Here is a 24,071-nt window from a genome sequence, read left to right on the forward strand (position 1 = left end):
AAGATTGTTTAGGGAAAGTCCTGTTTCTGCGTGGATAAGGCCTATGTGTCAGGACCTCACACAATCCTACTTAAATAAATATAAACTATCCCTTTAAAATGCAAAGCCTCCCTGAGACAAGGGAGTTGAGTAATTAGGTGTTGAAATTATGTACTTCCCCTCAACCTGCCTTGCCTACTTCTGCTAAAGCTTAGTTGGTGCTTTCCTTGTTTTCAAATTGCTTTTAAACTATTTCTAGTGAAAATGAGAACTGTGCACATTTTCATTCATTCTTTTTTAAATGATTGTTGTGTCTATAGTACCTCCAGCAGTTGAAAAAATGACACCTGTTGTCTGGACTGTATAAAACAAACTCACCAGCTTCCACCTCAGAATCTTGATCCACTCGTCTGCCTCCACACCCGTCTTTGCACAAAGATAAAATGTTCTCTCAGGAAACACCAGGCTAGAGAGAGAGAGAGAGAGGGAATTGGAGTGTTGTCTAATACAGTATTATTTCCATTTTATTATTTAAATCTCTTTTTCCATATTGTTTGCAGTTGTGTGTGGACTGAGTATGACTGAAAACAAAAAGAAGCCCCCACAAAAGAGAATTCTAATACTCAAAAAACCCTGTCATTCAGCAGTGTGATGGGAAAAACAGTTCATGTCCCTGCCTGTCCCTGCACTGCTGCTGCCAAGAGACAAGCCATATCCACACGGAAACAGTACAAATGTTTGTTTTTTTTAACCATTTTGAAGAAGTATCCCCTAATCATTTCAAGAACCCCTCATAATCACTCAAAACACTGCACTACACTAAAAACGGAGAAAGTGGTGTTATTACGTTTATCACAGATATAATCACAGAGGGAAAAGTCAGGGAAAAGAAAAGGAAATTAAAGAAAATAAAAGTGATTCAAGCAAACAGATCACACAACAATGTTGACAATTTAGTGACTTTACTGAGCCCTGGTGATATTTTTTCTTCAAAAAAAGTGACTAGCGTCAAATATAGCAAGTCATGACATCCTGGCATAATCCTAACTACTTTCCAAGAAGGAAATTTCTAGTGCCACATCTAGCTGATGAAAACTGATATCAGTATTTATTTATATTTTTGCGAAAAGTCATGCTACTGTTCATATGAATGACATTGTAATCATATATATGTACTGTATACATGTATATATACAGTATCTGCTCCTGGTCTCTCTCTTCTGTCTCACCTTCCTCTTTGATTTGATTTGATTGATTGAAGTGTAACCACTGGGACATGGTGAGTGCTCTATAGTGGTGCATTCTTTTGTTTAGTGATCAGGGTTCCCATACCTTGGTTGACATGAAATACAAGGACTTTTCAACAAAAAATTCACAAACTTGCAAGGATTTGAAGGACCCTGTGTGATGTATGCTGGTTGTTTATGGTGAGTAGTTTGTAATGTCAGACAAACTTGTCTACTAAGCTGGGGAAGGAGTCAAACACCTTTTTTTTTATATAGTGAGTTTACCCAGCGTTGGGTAAAGCACACAACCCCATCTGTTTCCTTCTGTTATTTCAACTCTCAGACTTCCCCTTTTTCATGATACACAAATACCACATTTTACTGCTGGGGGAAGTACAGCTCACAGAACCTGATATTGTCATTGTCATCTAATTTTCTCTTCCCGTCATCCACATTACATACAGTATGTTGCCTTGTTTGGTTTTTATGTGATTTTTTTGAGTGACTTAAGTTATTTTTGTTGTATATTCAGTAAAATTGCTGAGCTCATCATCACTTGATGCTGACTCCACCTGTTTCTTTCTTTGACATGACCTTTTTTCTGCTCTTTTTTCTGTTATGCTTAATGTGAATAATGAAATGCAATTATCCAAAACTATTCCCTCCTTTGTGTTAGATGTCAACCGACAGATTTGTCTATGGCTGATACTTCTGTCTTCAGTTTAGTCTTCAATAACCGAAAAGCTTGAGTCAGGTGACTGACTTGACCACTGTCACCTTCAAAAGCTTTTGTGTCACTTTTGCAGTATTGGAACTTTTCCATTTTCCAGACTGTTCTGTTTCGATCTCAAAACATTGCCACTAACTCTTTTTTGCTCTCAAATCTCTTTTTTGGTTTCAAATCTATTCTATTTGATTAAATAATAAAGAATCAGGATTATCTCCATACACCTGGAGACATGGGTATAGGCATGTATAGATCTTTATATTCTATATTTTTAATTCATAGTTTCACAAAGGCTATAAAAATCCCAGAGTGACTTCACAGCGGTGTACGAGTAGAGCAACGGGAACGGCGCTACTGTCAGTGAACCGTACGATGTGAAAACTTTATGAGAAATGTGAATAAATGAAGGCAAAAAGGTGTTGTCTTTTACATATGAACAAGCTGCTGTGTGGATTCATACTGACATTGTGAACACGGGACAGATGACTGTGGAGCTGTGACCGTGAGACCTGTGCTTACTTCACCACTGATGTCTTATCGTCACTATCTGTTCATAAAGTTACTGATAAATGTGATGAAAATATCAATTACAGTGAAATAATAATAATAAAAATAATTTGGAGTTATAAAACTACTTTTAACATGTTGTTATTATTCCAGCAGCTAAACAAACTTTACGCCCCAGAATGCATTGTGTAACCCGGGTTAAAAAAAACCTTTATTATTATTATTATTATTATTATTATTATTAATATTAATAAAGGTAACATCGAATGCTTGTATCACACATATATGTTAGTTATGGAGGTCTACTTACATATATTAACTTGTTTTCATGGTTAAAAACCAAATAGTCGCTGCGAACGAGCCGATCAAAATATCTCCTCACTGACGCTCTCGTCAGCCGCGCTGTTTCAGACCAAAATCACACCCCCAGAACGTGGACTGTGTTGTGATTGGCCAGCCAACGAGAGCTTTCCCACTGTCCTGTGATTGGCCAGGTACCTGGAAGTGACGTAATTGGAAGGCCAGCTCTCAGATACACAGCTCCCCCTCTGGCACGGTGGATGCTCTGCATCTCAGCAGCTACAACGAGAGTAGTTCTTCTTCTTCTGCGGTTGAATGTACGCAACCGGATGTGCCCGGACTAGTGCCCGCACCAGGAGGCGCTACGGTGGTGAGAGGAGTGGTGAGGATTTCTAAAGACATCATCAGCATAGGGAAGTGCCGATCCGCTTCGCAGAGCCCAGGCAAACAATACAACACTATTTTCTCAGCAGTGGCTGAACTGTTTGTTCTGAAACTTTAGGGTTTCATAAACGAGGTAATGACGCGGATACACACACAAACGCAGCGTTAATTAGAGCTTCTGGTCTATGTCACCTTTAACCCCTTTCGTGAAACAGAAGATGATGCCGTGCGTCATTACGTCGCGTCGCGACGTCATTACGTCGCGCCGCGTTGGCCAGGTTGATTGCGAGCTAGAGGTATAGTCTGGGCTCAAAGATTGAAGACTGTTGGAAGGATCAACTGAACCTCCACTGCTCTGGTCGGGCTGGTAGGAGGCTCCTTGGTGCAGCCGCTCCTCTTCTTTTTGCCCCTTGCAACTCAATAACAGCCCACATATACACTACATACATTCCCCCCTCAATACAGACTTTTTCCCCATCCACTGGATCAATCGTTGTGCCTTTTTCCCATTCGAAATTACGGGTCATATGTGCGCTGTAAATTTAGTTAATGTCAATATATATATATATATATATATATATATATGGTATGAACTGTACATATTGTGTTTTGTATGAATGGCCATTTGTATTCTTGTTGTTCAATATTTCATATAACATATGGTTATGGTTCACAATTATATAGTGCCATCTCAAAAATATGATCATGAGTCTGCACAACTTTTTTGTGCTAAACCTGGAAAAGTTTAGCACAAGACGCCATGTCGTCTTTCTTTACAGTCATCCGTTTCATTCCTCTGAACAAGATGAAACTCTCCATGATTGATCCTCAGTAAGGTTTTGTGAAGGCTAATGTTAAACTTCCATGTGCAACACACGAAGAAGATAATAACTTCCGGTTCACACAAATCGGACCAATTAAATATCAAAATCAAAGTCTTTCCATGGCCCCGTTATTTCATTTCCTATTTTTGATCTGAGCAATAAATCTAAAGTACAAAAAAAATGACCCCTTATTTGTTTTTTGGTATGAGATTCATAAACGAATAAGGAAATAACAAACCTCAATTGAATATAAAAAAGAATGAATGATACACGGACTGTAAAAGTGTTTTGCATTTTGTAAATTTGTTTCAGAAAATGTAAATTTGTTTCTGTATTTGTAAATTTGTTTCATGTTTTGTTAATTTGTTTCTGTATTTGTAAATTTGTTTCAAGTTTTGTAATACTGGTTTGCACTTTCAGGCCACCGTAGTCACCAGCCCAGGTGGCGAAGTGCAGTGCATATGCAAGTTTTTGGCCATAGCCAGTCCAAGGGAAGGAGATACAAATACTGGGTGACAGTAATAAAAGAGCCATTCCCACAATCTACTGGGATGCAGTGTTGCCAAGAAGATTGCTCTAGTAGTGAGGGTCAGTGCCATTGACACGAACATGCTGGATGATGTGTTTGGAGATATTGGTCTGCTCAGTTGTGATCCTGTAAAAATTTAATAAAAGCCCAATACTGAGCCTTACTCTTTGACAACGCCACACCGCATTCCAATTTCCTTTTCTGACAAAAATAGAGGCCGAATTGAAGTGCATGCTGCACCTTGGCATAATAGAGAACCACTGATTGGTGTCCCCCTATGGTTACCAAGTAAGTGTGTGTTGACCTGAAACGGTTAAAAATAGCTGTGAAGTGGGAAAGTTACATTTTGCCCACTCTGGAGGAAATAGCACATAAGTTGGATGGAGTAATGGTGTTCACCACTCAATGACTCTGGCAAATCCCCTTGGAGACTGGGAGCAAAAAGCGTAAAAAGAGTGTGGTCCTTTCATATTCGGGTAAACATTGAAGGAATAAATATTGTTTGCATCAAGGGAGAGAAATTGGTCAATTTCCGCTTCAGGGGGGCGGTTCGGAAAGTGTGGAAACTGCTTTTGGATGAAGTGTCTTACTTGGGAGAATCTAAATAAGTGACTATTGGGCAAATTGTACTTAGCTGACAAAGACATGAAAGACAAAAAAATGTCTCTCTTGTACAAGAGTGGGGTCAGAGCAGGAGGGGAGAAATGAGTGATTATTGAAGATTGGGGTATGGGCTGAAGCCGTGTTGTTTCATCAATTGAAGCCAAGACCTAATTGTGTTGGTGACGACCGGGTTGTACGATACCTTATGAACACATATGGACAGCAGTGAGCAAATCACAGAGTGTAGAGAGCAGTGGGATGATTGACTGGCAGGTGTCAGTAAGCCCTCAAGTAAATTACATCAAGTTTGAGTAAATCCTCTGCAATCTCCACTAACCTAGCTCTGTCAGTCCTTCTCATCTGAGAAATACAGGATATCACCTGTCCACGAAAAGTGCCTCCCACAAAATGTTACTACTAATGCCTGGAGTATCGTTTAGTTCAATATAGGAGCGGATTTGAGCATCAACAAAGTCCTTGAACTTATTATATGCCAGCAAGTGGGAGCTAAACCTCCATGGTGGTTGTACCATGTGGGAAGCTAATGTCTACTGAAGTTGGGGCATGATCTGAAATGGTTATAGGGTGGTATTCACATGCTTTGACACGATGTAGAAGATTATTATCAACAAAGAAAAAGTCGGTTTTTCACCTTTTGAGCTCTTGCTTTCCTACAGACCCAGAGGACTGCTGGACATCGCCAAGTAGGCCTGGGAGGAGCAGCCATGCCGACAGCGGACCCTGATCGAGCATGTCGGGGCCATGAGAGAGAGAATGAAGGCCATCTATCCCATGATGCGTGAACACATGGAGACCGCTCAGCGGCAACAGAAAGCCTCCTATAACAGATCTGCTCAACCCAGAGAGTTTAAGCCGGTGGACAGGCGTGCTGCCAACCACTGAGTGCAAATACCTGGCAACCTGGCAAGGACCATATGAGATCATTGAACGTGTGGTAGAGGTAAACTACAAAGTGAGGCAATCTGATAAAAGAAAACCTGAGCAAATTTATCACGTTAACCTCTGAAAGAAGTGACACACCAGGGAGGCGCTGTTCAGCTGTCTACCCCCCCCCAGAGTCCAAGGAACCGGCGAGAGAAGAGGTTCAGGTGGGTCCAAGCCTGTCCCCACATCAACGGCAGATGACTCTGGAGCTGGTGGATCGCAACCGAGATGTCTTCTCCTCCCTCCTCGGGCACACAGAGGTGGTCCAACATGAGATCCGCACCATGCCTGACCGAACGGTAAACTAGCGTCCTTACTGCGTGCCGGAGGCTCGTAAAGTGGCTAGGAGGAGGTAAGGAAGATGCTGGAGCTGGGAGTAATCGAAGAGTCCAAAAGTCTCCACATCTTCCGCCGCGGAGTGAAAACACATCTCTCTCTTTCGACTCTACCTCAACTAAGACGACAACGACGAGAAAAAAAAAAAAAAAAAAACACTTACATGTACATCACACTTATGACTAGCTCTTTATAGTTTGGTTTACTTGAAGCACTTACTTCTAGCTCTTGTTTGTACCCAAATGTTGAAATGCACTTTTGTAAGTCGATTTGGATTAAAGCGTCTGCTAAATGACATGTAATGTAATGTTTGTTCACTCATGTTTAACTTCATTACATTACATTACATTACATTACATGTCATTTAGCAGATGCTTTTATCCAAAGCGACTTAGCCATACTTCAGCCATACATGCAGCTACATATGATATCAGTGACATTCTTACCAATACTTGACTATGGCGATGTTGTGTACATGTGTGCCTCTAACAGTTGCCTACAGTCTTTGACTCCAGTCTATCATTGTGCTCTGAGGTTCATCACTGGCTGTAGCCGCCTCACCCACCACTGTGAACTGTATGCCAAAGCTTCCATGTCCTCTCTGTCTGTAAGACGCTACACACACTGGATGACTCTGATCTATAAGGCTTTTCTCGGCTTGGTTCCTACCTATTTAAGCACTATTATGCCTTACGTTCCAATGACATTTTGCACTTGTCTGCTCCACGCGTTCTGACCGAAATGGGAAAAAAAGCTTTCAGTTTCTCTGCCCCCTCTGCTTGGAATACCCTCCAAACTGAACTTAATTTGCAAGCTTTTATTTCACTGGGAGCTTTTCGCTCCATCTTAAAAGACAGGCAACAGAAATCCATTGAACAGTGCCTGTGTTCTTAAATTGTTACTGTGACCACAACTCTTGCACTTTATGTTTGTCTAGTTGTACTTTTGTATTTCCATGTTTGTATTGTAGTTGCTGCCTTCCTGTTTTTTGTGTGTGCTGCTGCCTTTGTTGGCCAGGTCACCCTTGTGAAAGAGATCTTGATCTCAATGGGTCTTTTATCTGGTCAAATAAAGGAGAAATAAAAAATCTGCTGTAAACACAGCAAGCTTAAAATACTGACCCTGATTCATAACCAGACTTTAAGCTAATGGATTCCATCCTACCAGAAGCAGTTGACTCTGTCCTGAGAATAGTCAAACTGGACTGCAGAGCAGGCTGTCAGATCCAGGGTTTTAATGGGCTCCTCACACTGCGAGGAGACAAACAAAATCTCACACATGCAGCACTAACTTAATCAGTACAAAACTGCAGCCACATACTATAATAACTACGACTGAGTATTAGGGCCACATTGATGGAAAAAAAAAAAATCACAGACTTCGAAGATAAAGTTCCAGTTCCAGCTATTTACCCCTCCACAAAAGCAATGATGTATTTTTCTTGATACTTATGACAATGTGATGCTGATGTGCTAAAAGTACCTCTCTCTGTATTTAAAGTTAGACTTAAAACTTTCCTTTTTGATAAAGCTTATAGTTAGAGCTGGTTCAGGGAAACCTGGACCATCTCTTAGTTATGCTGCTATAGACCTAGACTGCTGGGGGATTTTCCTGTGGTGCACGCACATTCACTCTCTCACACTCAGGGTATGAATATGACTTTCTATATGTCATTAACCTTGTCTCTTTCTCTCCCTAGTTTGTGTCTTTCCTTCCTTCCCTCTCTCTCTCTCTGTATTCTCATCTTGCAGGTTGCAGGATCAAGATCCAGTTTTCGAGGCTATCCATATCATACATATCATATCACCATTATTATTGTGCTATAATTAAAAGTCGATATCATTGACTGTATAAACTTGTAACTTGATACAGTTATTGTGTATCTGCTCCTGGTCTCTCTCTCTCTTCTGTCTCTACCTCATCTCCCTCTTGTCCTTTCTGTCCCCCCTTTCTGTCCCCCACCTCTCCTCTGTCCCCCATTTTCCTTTCACCCCAACCGGTCGAGGCAGATGACCGCACATCTCTGAGCCTGGTTCTGTCAGAGATTTCTTCCTGTTAAGAGGGAGTTTTTTCTCTCCACTGATGCCTAGTGCTTGCTCATTGTGTGAACTGTTGGTGTTATCTGCTCTCCTTGATGTTGTCTATGTACAGTGCCTTGAGATAATGTATGTTATGATTTGGCGCTATACAAATAAAATTGAACTGAATTGAATTGAATTGTTTGTGAAACCTATAGTACAATTCCACAAAATGCTCCACAGCCCTCATTTTAACAACTCTCCTCTTCTAAAACAACAGGTTAGAATATTACTTAGAATAGACTTTATTTTACGACTTTAAGTATGAATTTTTTTTTTCTCAATGTGGCCCTAATACTCAATCGTAAATAACAGACCCAAAAAGAACAAATAAAACAGCAAATTGAGGTGACGTCCCTGAAGAAAAGTTGAAGACACTCACCATTTTGTCTTTGAAATATCTGAGCTCATATCTGTTTAGTGTGAACCACCTCTGTTTCCAGTTCTGCAAAAAGATTTAAAATAGTAAGTGTGAAATTTTCTTTCTTTCAAATATACTGTAAATATGCCCACAGTCACCATGACAGTCACAGTGGCTGGCTACAAAAATAAATGTCTGCATTTCATTTCATATGTTTGATTTTAATCAGTGTCAGAGTTGATGCTGATTTGGCTTTGGCTCTTTTTACATATTCTTCCAAGCAGATGGACAGCAAAGATGACACCAGACAGGGGAACAGCCACAGGCTTTAACAGTGGTGGACTGAGACAATAATTCAGGCCGGGAATTTGATGCCATTCCAGGCCACCCTTCTCATGCAGACCACCATACCTCTAGTTGTGTATTCTAACCCTATTTGATAGTTAAAAGAAATCTGTGTAATTATTTGGCTCAATGGTCACCACAGACACACACACACTTCTCTGTGTATACATATATATATTCATTGATTGATTTTATATTATTAATGATTGCACACACAACCCAGAAAGACAGGTGTGTGTGAACACAGCCTATAAAGTTTATAGTCATACTATATATAGCTTGTATATATTATAATGATAGTCAAACTATCATTTATGGTGCAGAATTACAATAAAAAAAACTGCCACAAAGCTGCAGCCTAATAGATTAAGAGTAAACAAAACAGCTACCTGTATTTAATTATGATTTATTATTTCAGCATGTATAACCTATCCTGTAGTGGCTCAAACATTATGCAACAAAATCATATTTTTCGTTCATCTCTAGGTATTCTGGATTGATTGTCGGGCCGTGTGCCTGTGTGTGTGTGTGTGTGTGTGTGTGTGTGTGTGTGGAGGGGGCTCGGGCGGAGCCTCCGTGAGACACACAGTCTGCGGTGGAAACGTCCCGGTGCTCCCGATGGCCAATCCGCCACTGGGCTTTACTGTATCATTGCCACTGGTTTATGTCATTGGTCATGATGCTGCTATACAAAAGGTGATATAGCATAGACACCACACAGAAAGCCACAAGACAGCTCATTTTGAAAGAATGAAAAATGGAAATGCAGTTTGGATGATTTATTATTTATTAATATTATTTATGAGTCAAATAACGCAGCTATGATCTTTAAATGAAAAGGCCTTTCTGCTAATGCATTTTAATTTTCAAATTTGACATTTCAAATTGAATTTTGGTAACAATTTGCTGGGGTATCTTTTGAAAATTAAATCTTAAATGTCCTTCTCTTTTTTAATTTTAATTAATTTACAAAATTAGCTGTCTTGAAGAACAAAATGAAAATGTGAAATGCGAAAGTCAAAAAAAAATGCAGCTATATTCTGAAAATGAAAAAGCATTTCTGTTAATCCTTTTTAATTTGAATTATGGTACAGATTTGCTTCAGGCCATTTCTTTGCGTGAATGCTTATCATTCTCAATGGAATTCTCTGCATTACTGCTCTGCCACCTCTTCCACCTGCTGCCACTGTCTTTAAGCCATACATCATAGCAGGTCTCACTACCAGCTTGTAAACCTACTGTTAATATTCATAATTTTGCGTCTATGAATATGATTTGTGATGTGTAATAATTCTACTGCCTCACCTTCACAATCGCTCCTTGTTTCACCAGATATCCTTCTTTTGTGCCCAGCTGAAAAGACATATGCATATATTTGTATATATATGTATATGTATATATATACACATATGTGTATATATATATGTATATATATACAAGTTTTACTTTCCTTTTGTTTTTTTATTACTTCATTTTATATGTATTATTTTATTTACTTACTTACCTACCAATATTGTTATAAAATGACAATAAAGAATTCTATTATATTCCAAAACTAATAAAAATCATACATGACTAGTTAAGAAACATCACTGAGATCTTTTGAGATGGTTTGTATGATCAGAGTGTGTGCAGTGGACGTCATACCGATGGTGCATTGGCCACAAGGTCATCTTCTGTGCGGCCCGTCTGTATGGCTGTGTGAACTCGCACAGACTCGTAGATGGACGGTTCCTCCACACGCCATGGGTACGGTCTCTTCAGTACGATTAGAGTTCCTGGATTGAGAGGCAGAGGGGAGGTTACAGGTTTGATGACTTGACATCAAAACTCTGAGGGAACAAAACACAAACATGCTTGAGGAATTAGTTACATAGCTCACAAACCAGTGTGTGCAAAATGTATTTTGTTTAGGGGAATTTGTCCTTTATTAGATGCACATGTTATCTTCAGACACCATAGCCCAACCCCATCCTCTAGCTTCTTCAGCTGCTGGCGAGGAGTTGAAGAAAACTATGGATCTGGTTATTGGAAAACTGGCCCACCGCAGGGTGTCTGATAAGAACTTGAATGTAGATTTAGATTCCAGAATATTGTTCAATAAAGGAGAGGATCCAAGCAATCGGTTATGCACTAAAAAGAATAAAAAGAACTGGCACATATAAGAATAAAACAACAAAACTAAATTGACTTTCAGCCAGTTACATGGCATCACAAATAACGTGGCTATTACATCATAGAACTATGTAGGTAGAAGAAATATACAAATGAGCTTACTTGTTTCTCACTCGCAACTGTCTGAATTGCTTTCGGTGGTTTAATATGAGTGTACCTTAATGTCTGCAGTATTCTATATTTTTAATATATTCTATATTCTATATTTTTAATATAGAATACAAAATACAGAATGTAATAACGCTCTTCGAAATGTTACGACAAAGCAGGTATTACTTATTTATTCATTGGCCATTATCATTTATTTAACTTATTATCGATGTATTAACAAGCTGCTGTGTGGATTCATTGAGGAGAGAGCTTGGATTGTCAACATCAACGGAGGAGAAGACTGACATGCTGAAGTTTATCACTTTGTTCAATCTTGGACTTTTTGTCAATTTTTTTCTTGGACAATAATGTATAAAACCCCTGAGATATGCGACAGCAACATTTGACAATAAAACTGTTTTTATTTTTGCATTTTATTAAAAATGTCAGTGAGATGATGTCAAGATTTTTTCACAGTTTACAGCAACTTTGATACAGTATATATCTGTGAAATGAAGTGCTGAGGAGGATCAACATTTTAAAAAGACATTACAAATAAGTAAAGACAAAAAATAATATTGTAAATATACCATGAATCAGAATATTTTATATTAAATGCTGGAATGTCATAATAAACACTGACAGATCTTCCTTCACTGCAGCTGTTACTGCGTTACTCCCATCATGCCTTTGGCTGTTCATGAACGCAAAGTGAGAGCAAATCCTACATTGCATAACTTTATTTGGTGGTGAATTGATTGGGTGGCTACATGAGCGAGTTTCGGACCTCTGCATTAGAATATTTGAACTATGCATCAAAGTATGCATTAAATTAGCTGGAGTCTCAGAACATAAGCTGGTGAGATGCAGTTTTGGAAGTTACAAAAATTAAATAACAAAGAAATGTTAGTGGGCGTGGTTTTGTGTTGTAAATGATGAATGTAAGAAGAAGTGATTGATAAAATGTGGTAATTTACCACTTCATTTTTCATTTCACGTCCAATTTTACTGCTGCACTTTTTAAATCATTATATTTTTGTTAATTCCACCCCTCATAGATAGTGAGGCTCTGCAGTGTTTTACATACCTGTGTCGCTGCCCAGCAGAGGTTGGTTTGCAAAGTGATGGACAAAGTCTTGAAGGGTTGCAAACTCATTGAAGCCAAATGCATAGCCACCATCTTTGCGTGTCACATGAAAATGCTTGACCGAATCCTTGGCCCTGACAAACAACAGACATTGTGAAGGTCATAAGCTTGTAAAGTAGCATCATTATCTAATTTTTCTAATTTTTAATCGCTCTGATAATAGTTACACTCAAAACAAAAGCTAATGTTTCTTCATTTTAGAAAAGTTTAGAAAGGAGCCTTACATTAACTTTTCCTAAATAAATCAGTATTATACAATAACTAAAAATGGCAAATACAAACTCATTAGAACTATAAGAGGTTTATGCACCGGACACTTTCAATACATGTATGAAGTAGGTTAACACACTTTAGCATCTGTGTCACTATTTCAAAGTATGTTCTTTTGGCTTAAAACCATGGCGTTAAATTAAGTGTAACTAACCTGACAGACAAGGCAAAGCAGCCTGGTCCCTCATTACTGTTTCTCAGGAGATAACTTCCATCAGTGCCATTGGACAAGAGGAGGGCTTCTGCAGCATGACGGGACAGGTCATAGTGGTACCACCTTCAACAAAGAAAAAACCCATTTTTACTTAGTTTTTTTGTATGTGAAAATTCCCTTTTCCTACTTGTTGTTTTGTAAGAGTATGTGATGTTGTGATGTCAGAGGTTTGTCTAATTTGCCATGTTCTCGACCAATATCGATACCGATTATTATTAGTTCATGAGGCAGATACATTTGGAAAAGGAACAAATACAAAAGTTATACTAAAAACAAAAACAATGATTCATCTAGACTGAAAACTGATTTGTTTGTAGAACAATATTAAACAAAAAGTAACATAGGTATAATATAATATAATATAATATAATGTAATGTAATGTAATATAATATAATATAATATAATATAATATAATATAATATAATATAATATAATATAATATAATACAATATAATACAATATAATATAATATAATATAATATAATAGCAGTGATAAAATAATATGCAGATACTGATAACCGGCAAAATGCCAGATATTGCCTGCCCAACAATCGGTCAGGCCAATAATTGATCATCTGCACTTGCTTAAAGTGTGTTTTATAGCAGTGATCCACCTCAGGATCTTTGTTAATTTGATAAAATTGAATCTCCCATTAACTGGTCCCCAACTGTTTCAGCTTCTGGACAACTGATAGTTGTTGTGCACCAGGATGGTGATTTATTTTTATTATTTGTTTAATATATTGTTGTATTAGTATTGTATTGTATTGTATTAGGAAATTAGAGAGGACAAAATGGAAAGCAATCAGAACAGAGCTCAGTGAAACTGCTGAGGAGCTGTTTAATGTCAGTGCTACACGTCACAATAATGCTGTATGTCACATGCCAGCTCAACAATTCATTTATTAAGAAACTAGACACAATAGAACTGAGATTTAATTCTTGCACTCATTTTAGCTCACTGCATATGTATAACACATTAACACAAAATCTGTTTATTGGAGCTATTTTGTTATTTAATGTATATAACTCATTTGTAATGTGTGCAAGCTAATTGTTCCGTGTGTGAGCCGATTTTGAGCAGTGTACTACTACTAAACATGCCTGTGAATACACCTCTGCACACATAACAATATAGCACAAATATAATGCCATACTTGACCAGTTTCAATCTGTCATGTGTGTCAAAAACACTGTACCTGTTTCAAAGTAAAAGCACAAGCATTCACTGAAACAATTAAAAAAAACCTGTACCTATCCTTTGTTTGTCTAATTGACATCACGTTGTAATTTGTACACCAAATCTTACCTAATTGAATATTCTTTGAATAAAGCATATGATAAAGGTCTGGGTTGAAAAATGATATAATTTGTGACTAGTTTAAAACAACAACATGGCAGAACCTCTCTGTATGAACGACAAACAGTAGGTCACCAACATAGCTGCTTTGGGTGCACTGACTGCAGCACACATATCACATGTGATTTGTGTAGAAATTCACTCTTCTGCCTCTTTACAATATCTCTCTTAAAAACTGTTGGCCACACACTTGAACGCTTGAACGTTTACTAAGCAGTAAAATGTAGCAGTGAGTGTCAGGACTCTTTCTTACCCCAAAGTCGCAAGCTCATCGCTTGTGTCGGAGCGACTGTAGAAGCTCATGTCTAAGCTCATGTCTTATACAAACACAATGATTGAAGCACTGCAGAAGTGAAAGTTTCAGCCTGGCTCAGATAGACACGCCTAGGAGGAAATACGCTTTACTGATTAACAGCTGTGCTCTCTCTCTCCACATGATGAAAACAGAACATGATCATACAGTACAATCTTCATGCTTCCTGCATGACAGTCACCAGGCGAGAAAAACCAGATTCTAACAAGCACTGCTGTTATTTATATGTGTGAGGGTGGAGGTACATGTAATAATAATAACAATTCTCGTAACATGACACTGATACACATATAAAGTAAGACAGACTGTACAGTGCCTGAACAATGTTTTTATTATTATTATTATTATTAGGGTTCGAGCAACAAGGTTGCAAGAACCCTATTGAAACTGTACAATTTTTTCTTCTTATTAGGGTTCGAGCAACAAGGTTGCAAGAACCCTAAAAGGTTTTTTAACTTTGCGATGGAAGGTCCGATCTTAACCAAACTTGTGGCGATCGATGATGGGCTCTTGCTCAAGATGCCTATGCAAAATCTGTCAAATTTGTAAACATCGCCTACTGGCGGTGGCAGAAAATACACAAAAAAAAAGTTACTTTACGTATTCGGGTATAACTTTAACAGAGATTATCGTATCCAACTCAAAATCGGTAAAACAATCTAAACACAAGGTAGATGATGCGTGCTCAACATGATGGCGCAACGTTATATGACGTTGCCATGGTAATGATGCAAAGTCAGATTTTTGCGACAAAACTGCTACAACTTTGCAAATCCTGATCCAATCGGAACCAAACCTGCTAGGATTGATGATAGTCCGGCCCAGAAGATGCCTATATGAAAATATTAACTTTCAAAAACAGCGCCCCTTGGTGACTGCAGACAATATGACCTCTGGTATTTGAATGAACTAGTCAGAGAGCTTTTGTAAGATCACCGTTAAACTTGGTGAGGTCACTGTGAACAAGTTGAGGAGCTTAAGTTATCAATTTTTTTTTTTAAATGTTGCAGGGTGTACGAGATAGGGGGCGCCAAATTTGGCGATAATTCATATTTTTCACAAAATACAGCAAAACTCTTATAACTTTGCGATGGTCTAGTTGGAAGCAAACTTCCTATGATTGATGATGGGTAGTTGCTGAAGACGACTACGTTGCTGAAAACAGTACATTTCTACAACAACGCCTCCTAGTGGTGGCAGAAAATACTAACAAACTGTTACAACTTTGCCAATCCTGGTCCAATCTGAACCAAACCATCCAGCCCTAAATACGTCTATATGAAAATATTCAATTTCCAAAACAGCGCCCCCTGGTAACGGCAGACAGAATTACACATACAGTTTGTGGTGCTGCTCTAACAGGGATTGTTGTATCCACTTGAAACTTGATATGTGGTACCTCAGACCCATCCTGAACATGTCTGTAAAAGGTCATCACAGGAAGTAGAAAGCCCGAAACAGGAAGTAACATTGTCCGATCCGCACGAAACTTGATATGTGAGTCAAGGGCCCTTCCCTGAACACGTTTACGGACACGCATCCCACCCAACAGGAAGTCGGCCATTTTAAACAGGAAGTGCCCTCTTACTTTGCACAGGGACGCCGCTGAAAATAACTAGCACTGAAAATAACTAGTACCGCAAGCGGTGAATGAACGGGAGATGAGCTAGAGGACTCGCGTGGCGACGTGGGCACGCGGTGACTCGTGGGCCCTCGAGCTCGAACCCATTCAGAACCGCTTGCGGTACTAGTTATAATAAGACATCTGGTAAAAAAAACAGAGATTGTCCTTCTGAGACACCCACATGTCTAATCTCTCAGTTCTACTTGCCAAAATCCAACAACACACTAAGAAGACAAAGTGCCGTCTCTGTTGCAGTCCAAATAAGGTAAAATAATATTTATATACAGTATTAATCCAGCAATCTTTTGCACACAGTGGCGACAAAAACCTAACTTTTAACAGGCAGGAATGTCAATGTATAGAAACTGCAAGAAATATGACTGATAGTGTTTTTTATTTTTGTGAATGTTATAAAATTCCAAAGCCCTGTATGGCATATGGGAATGCTGTCGGTGTTACTTTCACACTTGGCATTTACAGAGTCTCGACCAAACAACATGAACACAGTGATGAGACGACTGTCGCCCCACAGGATTTAGCGGCTAGCCCATCCTGAAGAAACGCCCAAGCCCATCATTGACCCAGTAGATAAACCGAAACACACTATCCCAGACTACTTGGACAACTGCTACTGCTGAAGTTGCTACGACAGAAGTAGAGGAATGGGTCCAACAGTGTGAGTGGCTTCTTTGCCAGACATGTGAGGTAAAGCCCAATGTCTGCCAAGGAAGCCTGGACACAGATGTGGACTAGGCCAAACTGCGCCTCTCTCAGTCACAAAGCTGGACTTTGTTAGGTTAGGAAGAGAAGAGGGCTAGGTCCCCCACTCCACCTAATGATAACTAACCCTTCCTTCTTCTTTTTTTTTTTTTTCCCCAGGTGAGCTCATTTCCCCAGGGTGACGTGCATGACTCATACATCTCCGTGGTGGTAAGGGGGAATGTACTCATTTTGCACTTCTTGAGTCAGCATGTTTGTAGAACCTGATAATGTAATAAATCCCCGATAATGTAATAAAAATTTGCACTTGAGTCCATTGAAAATGTAATAAAACCTGATATGTAATAACTTCCCGATAATGTAATAAAGTGCATTTCCCAATAATGTAATACACTTTTTACCAATAATGTAATAAAGTATTACATTAACGGGAGGTTATTACATTATCAGGTTAGCCTTCATTTCGCAGGTCCTGATAATGTAATAATTCCCCAATATTGTAATAATTTAACAGCAGACCACCCATTACTTGGGTTCAAGTGGTGAGCAACGCAAGCTCGAGAGCTCTAGCGCCATCAACAGGACAAAGTTGGACATGCATGTATGTACATTAACTTTTGACTCGTTCATCTGTTTTTCACAAACGATGTATCACTGGAACCTTTGGGCCAAGCCGAGTTCAACGCATTCCTTTTTTTTGGCCATATTGGATTTTCTGCCATCTTTGATTTGATCCATAACCTTTCAAAGGCTTCTCTTGTCACACATTTTGTGTAATCTTCTCAAAACATCGTTCAGATGATCTTCAGACCATGCCACACGAATGCATTCAACATCTTGAAATTCAAAGGCACTTGGCCGTGGCAGCCAATCAAACATGACGTTGAGGTCACCAAACAGGAAGTAAGCCAATTTCTCTGCAAGCCTTTAACATATTTTAACCACACTTGGTACATAGATTTGCCAAGCATTGTCATTGGATGAGAGCATGGCTTGTGCTCAAGTATCTGAGTTATGGGAGATACCAAGTCAGAGATATATACTGGAAGTAGAAGAGACAAGTGACTGACAGAGTGGTGGGACAGCAACAACCTCACCCTCGACACCAAAAAGACCAAGGAGGTGGACTATTGTTGATCCCCAACAATAGTATTGGCTCAGCTCTCTTGGAATCTCGCAAGAGCAGGTACTAAAAAAGTACCAGGTAGGAAAAGCAAAATAAGAGTAGTGCCGAGCAAAGTGGAAAAGCACCAAAAGTTTATTAAGTGCAACAAACAAAATTTTGCATCTTAGCAGGATTTCTGTTGTGTGACCATGTCATTACATCACTAAACTTTGACCTGCAGCACAGCTAAAAACAAGTTTTATTTAGTTTAATCAGAGGACCACATATTAACAATATAAAAGCAGCTCAGGTATTGTGTCCTTTATTTTACACATGTAAACTGCAGTCTTTGTTGATGGCTCAATGGGGTTCAATATGGAGAATCATCATTACAGTAACACACATCAGAACATAAATCAGATTAGTCAGTTAATTCATCTAGCTGCAGTAGGCAGGATTGTTGGAACAAGAGTTGATTGTTGAATTTCAGCCTCAGTTTGGGTTCACAACTCTCTGTCCTGAGCTCAGACAGACACACACATTTTATGTGCAAACAGAACCAAGGAATCCCTATCCCTGAAACTCTCATGACATTGACAAAGCTTTTTGTGTTTACTTTCCGACTTAATTTACACTTTTGAAGCTAATTGGTACCTTTCAACAATCTTGCCTATTGCACCTTTTACTATTTTTTTTCCCCCAGTGGACACCACAGATGGAAATATTTTTACATCCTCACTCTGTGTACAGCTCAGGAGACTGCAAACATGTCTGTGTTGTTGTTGTTGTTAGTTCGTCATTGAGTCAAAAGAAGTCAAGATCACAGATCCAGTATCTGTGATCTAATGCTCCAAAACAGGTGCTAACTTGGCAGACATAGATTAATGTGGATGGACTAATCCCTGCCTTTGTTCAAGTATCAGCTATCGACATAGTAACTGTTCGAGGCAATGTGTTGTGGTTGAAAGCTATGAATTCCATGTTTGGTCACTTTCACTAGCAGTGCAACAGTGGCTTTTAAGGTGCATATCAACTCCTACTACATCAGCTTGGCTGCTTATGTTAACATTGTCTCCTGACTTCACATAACTCGGTCATTGAGTGTATGTAGACTGTGGTGGGAGGTCAGGACACAACTGAGGCCGCACTGGCCTCCAGACCAGGATTGTCGACACACACAGACAGCCTGTTGTCTTTGGAGTGGCTCCGGTTCCAGTGCTGCATTCTCTGCCGATACTTCTCTGACTCCACTTTGTCCAAGTGAGAGGAATTCAGGGCGGCAGAGCAGTGAACAGTGTTGTGTAAAGCTTGAAAAAACATCCTGCAGAGATGAGCACACGTCACACAGTATTAAAAAGGCTTTGTATAGTAATAAATTACGTTACGTTACTTTCTTTGCAAAGTAACATGTTATGTTACTTCTGTGTCTGCTGGAGCGTGGGTGCCAGGTGAGGCTGAGGTTTGGTTCACTTACCATCACTCTCGTCTAATTCAGAGAGTAAACTATGAATCAACAAAACTTGCTGGAAGAAAATACTGATGGTTTAAATTCATTCAAGTTTTATCACTAAATTATTTGATGACTGTATACATTTTTAAACACATATTAGGCCTACATTAAAATAAACAATAAAAGATACCGGGATATTCAAAAGTTTTATTGAAACATTTGACTAATTAATTAATTAATCAGTAACTTGTTTTACCTGCAAAACCAAATATATTGGTGCTTTTCCACTACCCAACTCAGCACGGCACAACTCGGCCCAGTGGAGTCAGTGGTGAATTAATGACTACACTGCCGAAAGCTGCACAAGCAACAAGCCACATCACAAACCCATCTGATTGATCATTTTACCAGTTTGTATGTATTTATTATTCAGTACACCAAAACAAAAAGAATTGCTTTACAAGTCACTAGTCACTAGTGACACACAAAATCGGCAAAAAAAATCAGCAGAACGTATCGGGCATCGGCTAAGGCTAATGTAAAAAAACCAAAAAAAAACGGAAACGGCATCAGCCATAAAAAAAAAACCATATCGATCAACCTCTAGTCTCCACCCACGTTGAGGAGGTACTATACCATACCAAATTGTGAAAAGTCAAGCCATGCCGTGCCGAGGCGAGCCGTGTTGGAACTGGGTAATGGAAAAGCGTATAAAAGGGCACAATCATTCAATCAAAGTCATCCTCAAGTCAAGTGTCTTTCAGTGTTGGATGATATGATACATTCAGCATAAATGTCAATGTCTGTTCACTTCAGGCGTTACAGTAATATCACCTGGAAAAAAAAATGTGATTAAAGCAGTCGGCTTTATTGTTCAGTGTCATCGTCATCATTAATTACAGTAAATAAAATACATAACATTTTTCTTTATCTGAGAATCCAAATCTTTCATAGAGAATATCAGCTAGAAGAAAAAACAACAGGACTGCTTTGGGAATTTTTATCTTGCTGTTTGAACATCACAGTCTGACAATGAAGGCGTTTATGTCCAGAGTCTGGGTTACCATGGTGATGCTGGTTATAAGAGAGTCTGTTTTGTGAAGAGGTACTTTGGTTGAGTTTAGGTGGTAATATCTACTTGGTTAGATGTGAGAAAACATTGCTGATATAAATTTCCACAGATGTGAATGACACACATTCTGCTTGCATCTGTGATCAAAGCCATAGGAGCAGGGGTGTCCAAACTTTTTTTGAGGAGGCCCAGATTTAATAATGTGATGATTCCCAGTGGCCAATAGAAGGTCTGGTATTTTCCTTGTCACATTTTTCTTTTTGTCACTTAAATATTTATTGACAAATTATTGCAACAATAAAAACAAAGGGGAAATCATAATGATCTTACAGTCTTGCAGATTGGTATATCCTTCAATTATTATTCCAGTCCAGTATCATCATTCAGAGTCTTGTATAGGGCCCATTTTTTCCATTTTTTGTCCAGTTGTGTTTCCTGTAGCCTCAGTATGTGTGTCAATTTTTCCATTAAGAAGATTTCTACCACAATTGTTATCCATTGTTCTTTTGTTGGTGGTGTGGTGTATTTCAATAACGAGGCAGCTGCACACGTTTAACAACTTGTAACACGTGAGTCTCAAATACATCCCTGAGCAAGTCTATTAGGCCGATCAGTAACAAACAAAAGATTCGTCACAGCTGTTCGTCGTCTGCCTGATTCCTCAGTGTATATCACCACCCCCTCTTCCTTTGTCTGGTTGTGAGCTGACGGCGTTTGTCGTCCATTTGAGGGTCTGCGTGTGTTTTTTCTGCTTTTGTGAACTGCCGAAAATGAATACTTTTCCTTACCACTGTTCTGCATCTGGGTCCAGTCCTGCACGTGATAGCTGCGTAAATAATTTTTTATAGAACCCTGAAATATCTTCTCTATACCCTCCGGATCATGTATTAGCTCATTGTTATGTGAATCTCTAATTATTTGTATGGTATTCACTGTTTGTTGTTTTCGGATACGTTTTGCTAAGAGTTTTGTCTCTCTGGGGACAATCTCATAATAATTTTGCTTCAAATATGTGTTCTTCTTTCCATATTCATGCAAGAGCAATTCAGTTATCTTCATTGTGGTGTCCTTTAATTGTTTATATATCTTTAGGTCATTTGTCTTCTGGTATCGTTGCTCTAATTCTCTCAATGTTACTAAATGATTTGAATATGCTAGTCTTCTAATTTTTTTTTACCTATGATCTTTCTTCGAACAACAACAGAGCGCCCCATATAATGTGCGGGTCCACTTCCCCATTGCCCCTTTTTATATATTGCTTTTTCTTCCTTCTTTATGTGGTGTTCCAGCAAGTCTTTGCCACCTGATTGTTGGTTTGTTAGTGTGTGTTTTCTGGTTTTCTTTTTTGATCTTTTCTTAACTGTAAAGCAACCTTGGGTTTTATGAAAGGCGCTTCATAAATCTAAGTTATTATTTATTATTTTATTATTACATTCAATGACTATATGCCTGTCTCCCATATTTATGAAAAAAAAAGTCTATATTCTTGAATGGACATAGTGTGTTGCCGAATAATGTGTGAAATCCTTTTCAAAAGGATTGAGGCTCCTCCATATGTCTATCATTCCCATTTCATTCATTCCCCTTCTAAAGCTAACTTTACCAATTTTGATATCTGTGTTTTTACTTCCTTTTAAACTCGTATCTAAGCTATGATTCATGACTATGTTAAAATCCCCCCCACAGATTAAAGTACCTTCCATTTCTGTCGCAATAACATTAAACATGAATTTAAATAAGTGCCTACTGCTTACTGGATGTGCATAAACATTCATCAACGTAACAGGTTAATATTCTAGTTTTCCCTTCACTAGCACATAATCTTCCCTCTTTATCTTTGGTTTCTTTTTTACAGACAAATATAGTTGAATTTGGGATTAATCATAACCCCCCTCCTACACCCTTGTTTATATGTACTATTATATGAATTCCTAAATCCAAATCTTTTTAATTTTTCATATTCTGTCTGGGACAGGTGAGTTTCCTGTAAAAATATGACTTGTGGTTTTTCTTTTTTCAATTTTGTTCGACCGTTCCTCTCTTTTTAGGCGTATTTGGACATTTACATCTCAAGCATCTTATGAACATGTACATGTACAAAGAACATTGTGAACTAAATAGAACTTCCACACGGGGATTCTTCTTCTTCTCCAACAAATCCCTGTTGGTGAGTGGATGGGAAATCCTCTCCTGTGAGGGCACATCCCAAGACCTAGAGCCGTTCTCTTTTACCGTGTCAAGCTTAGGCTAGACAAGTCCAACCTTATAGTAACCCTCGTCCTGTCGGTAATACTCTACATTGAACTGTAATATCTGAAGCCTTTTTCTCAACCAGAGGGTCATGCTTTATTTTTACTGCCTCATAAGTGCAATATGAATGGACCCAGGTTACCTTTTTACACAGGTAGGATAATATCAGGTCTCCTCTCCGCTGCCCAATCCGCTGCGTTCAGCACCTCGGGTCATCTCCTCCGTATGTCCCGCGTCCGGTACATCCACAGTTAGTCCCCTTGCTTTCATGTCCTGCGCCACATCCCCCGCGTTGTCATAACTCTTAACACCGTTGTTCCAGTAGATTCTTATTTTCGTAAATGGGGTCAGAAAACAGATCTCCTTCACGTTCATTGTTTTCTTGAGGCCCAAACTTTCTTTAGGACCATCTCCTTAGTTCTTGTCATTTTCGAGTTCACTTTCGTTGAAGACCTCTCTTGTAAACTGTTCTCAAGTTTTCCTTGAATTTTTAGTGTTTCTCCAACTTGACGATGACCACTCATCTCAAAGTTAATAGCAGTTGTATGTCGAGTTATCCAAATTGAGTGGATTAATTTCTACCGACTTGGGAAAGCTAGAAGCTATGCTGCTAACCTGTCCGCCATCTTACAGGAAGTCCACAATTATCATTTTAAATGGCAATGTAACCAAATCTAAGCCATGCAGGATTGATCAAATGAAAATCTGCCTTTCTTTCACATTTGGAGTCAGAGGACGCTACATTCCCCTGAGATGGTGCCAACCACGAACAGCTTTAGCTCTATCTGCTGGTGGAGTTGGGAACTCCACCTCTCAACACACGACATTCCAACACACCTGAGACAGATGACTGCCTGATGAGCTGAAGAGCTTGGTGAGACACAGGCTGTGTCAGTGTGGAGTTGGGGAAACAAGCTGCAGGCTGTGCTCTCTGTAGAGGACCGCTCAAGGGTTGTTTTTTTCATGTGGAATATCTGGAAGTTGGAAATAATTACCTGACGATGGAAAGACTTACCGCTGGATGGCCACGGGCTGCAGCTCAGCTTGAAGTAAGCTTGAAGAGTGTTTATGAGGATACGGAATCTGGATTATGATTTCACCGTTGAAGTGACATTGTTTAAGTTTGGACTTCCATA

General features: G+C 39.0%; 1 protein-coding gene across 2 annotated transcripts in view; it reads right to left on the reverse strand.

Moving 5' to 3' along the window:
• The window catches only part of LOC131444797 (dual adapter for phosphotyrosine and 3-phosphotyrosine and 3-phosphoinositide-like), an 81,296-nt gene that overhangs the window by 3,602 nt on the left and 53,623 nt on the right, over nucleotides 1-24,071 (reverse strand). Inside the window, exons 1-8 of one of the 2 annotated variants that reach the window (XM_058615455.1) lie at nucleotides 14,655-14,743; nucleotides 12,981-13,103; nucleotides 12,497-12,630; nucleotides 10,792-10,922; nucleotides 10,450-10,497; nucleotides 8,821-8,883; nucleotides 7,525-7,610; nucleotides 358-445 (exon numbers count right to left, since the gene is read on the reverse strand). In XM_058615455.1, coding sequence (XP_058471438.1) covers nucleotides 358-445; nucleotides 7,525-7,610; nucleotides 8,821-8,883; nucleotides 10,450-10,497; nucleotides 10,792-10,922; nucleotides 12,497-12,630; nucleotides 12,981-13,103; nucleotides 14,655-14,716 — 735 coding nt within the window. In that variant the 5' untranslated portion in view covers nucleotides 14,717-14,743. Of the gene's footprint in view, nucleotides 1-357; nucleotides 446-7,524; nucleotides 7,611-8,820; nucleotides 8,884-10,449; nucleotides 10,498-10,791; nucleotides 10,923-12,496; nucleotides 12,631-12,980; nucleotides 13,104-14,654; nucleotides 14,744-24,071 lie in introns of those variants that run through there. The other variant, XM_058615454.1, reaches the window with a different exon arrangement.

Source organism: Solea solea, chromosome 18 (assembly GCF_958295425.1).
Source record: "Solea solea chromosome 18, fSolSol10.1, whole genome shotgun sequence".
NCBI lineage: Eukaryota > Metazoa > Chordata > Actinopteri > Pleuronectiformes > Soleidae > Solea > Solea solea.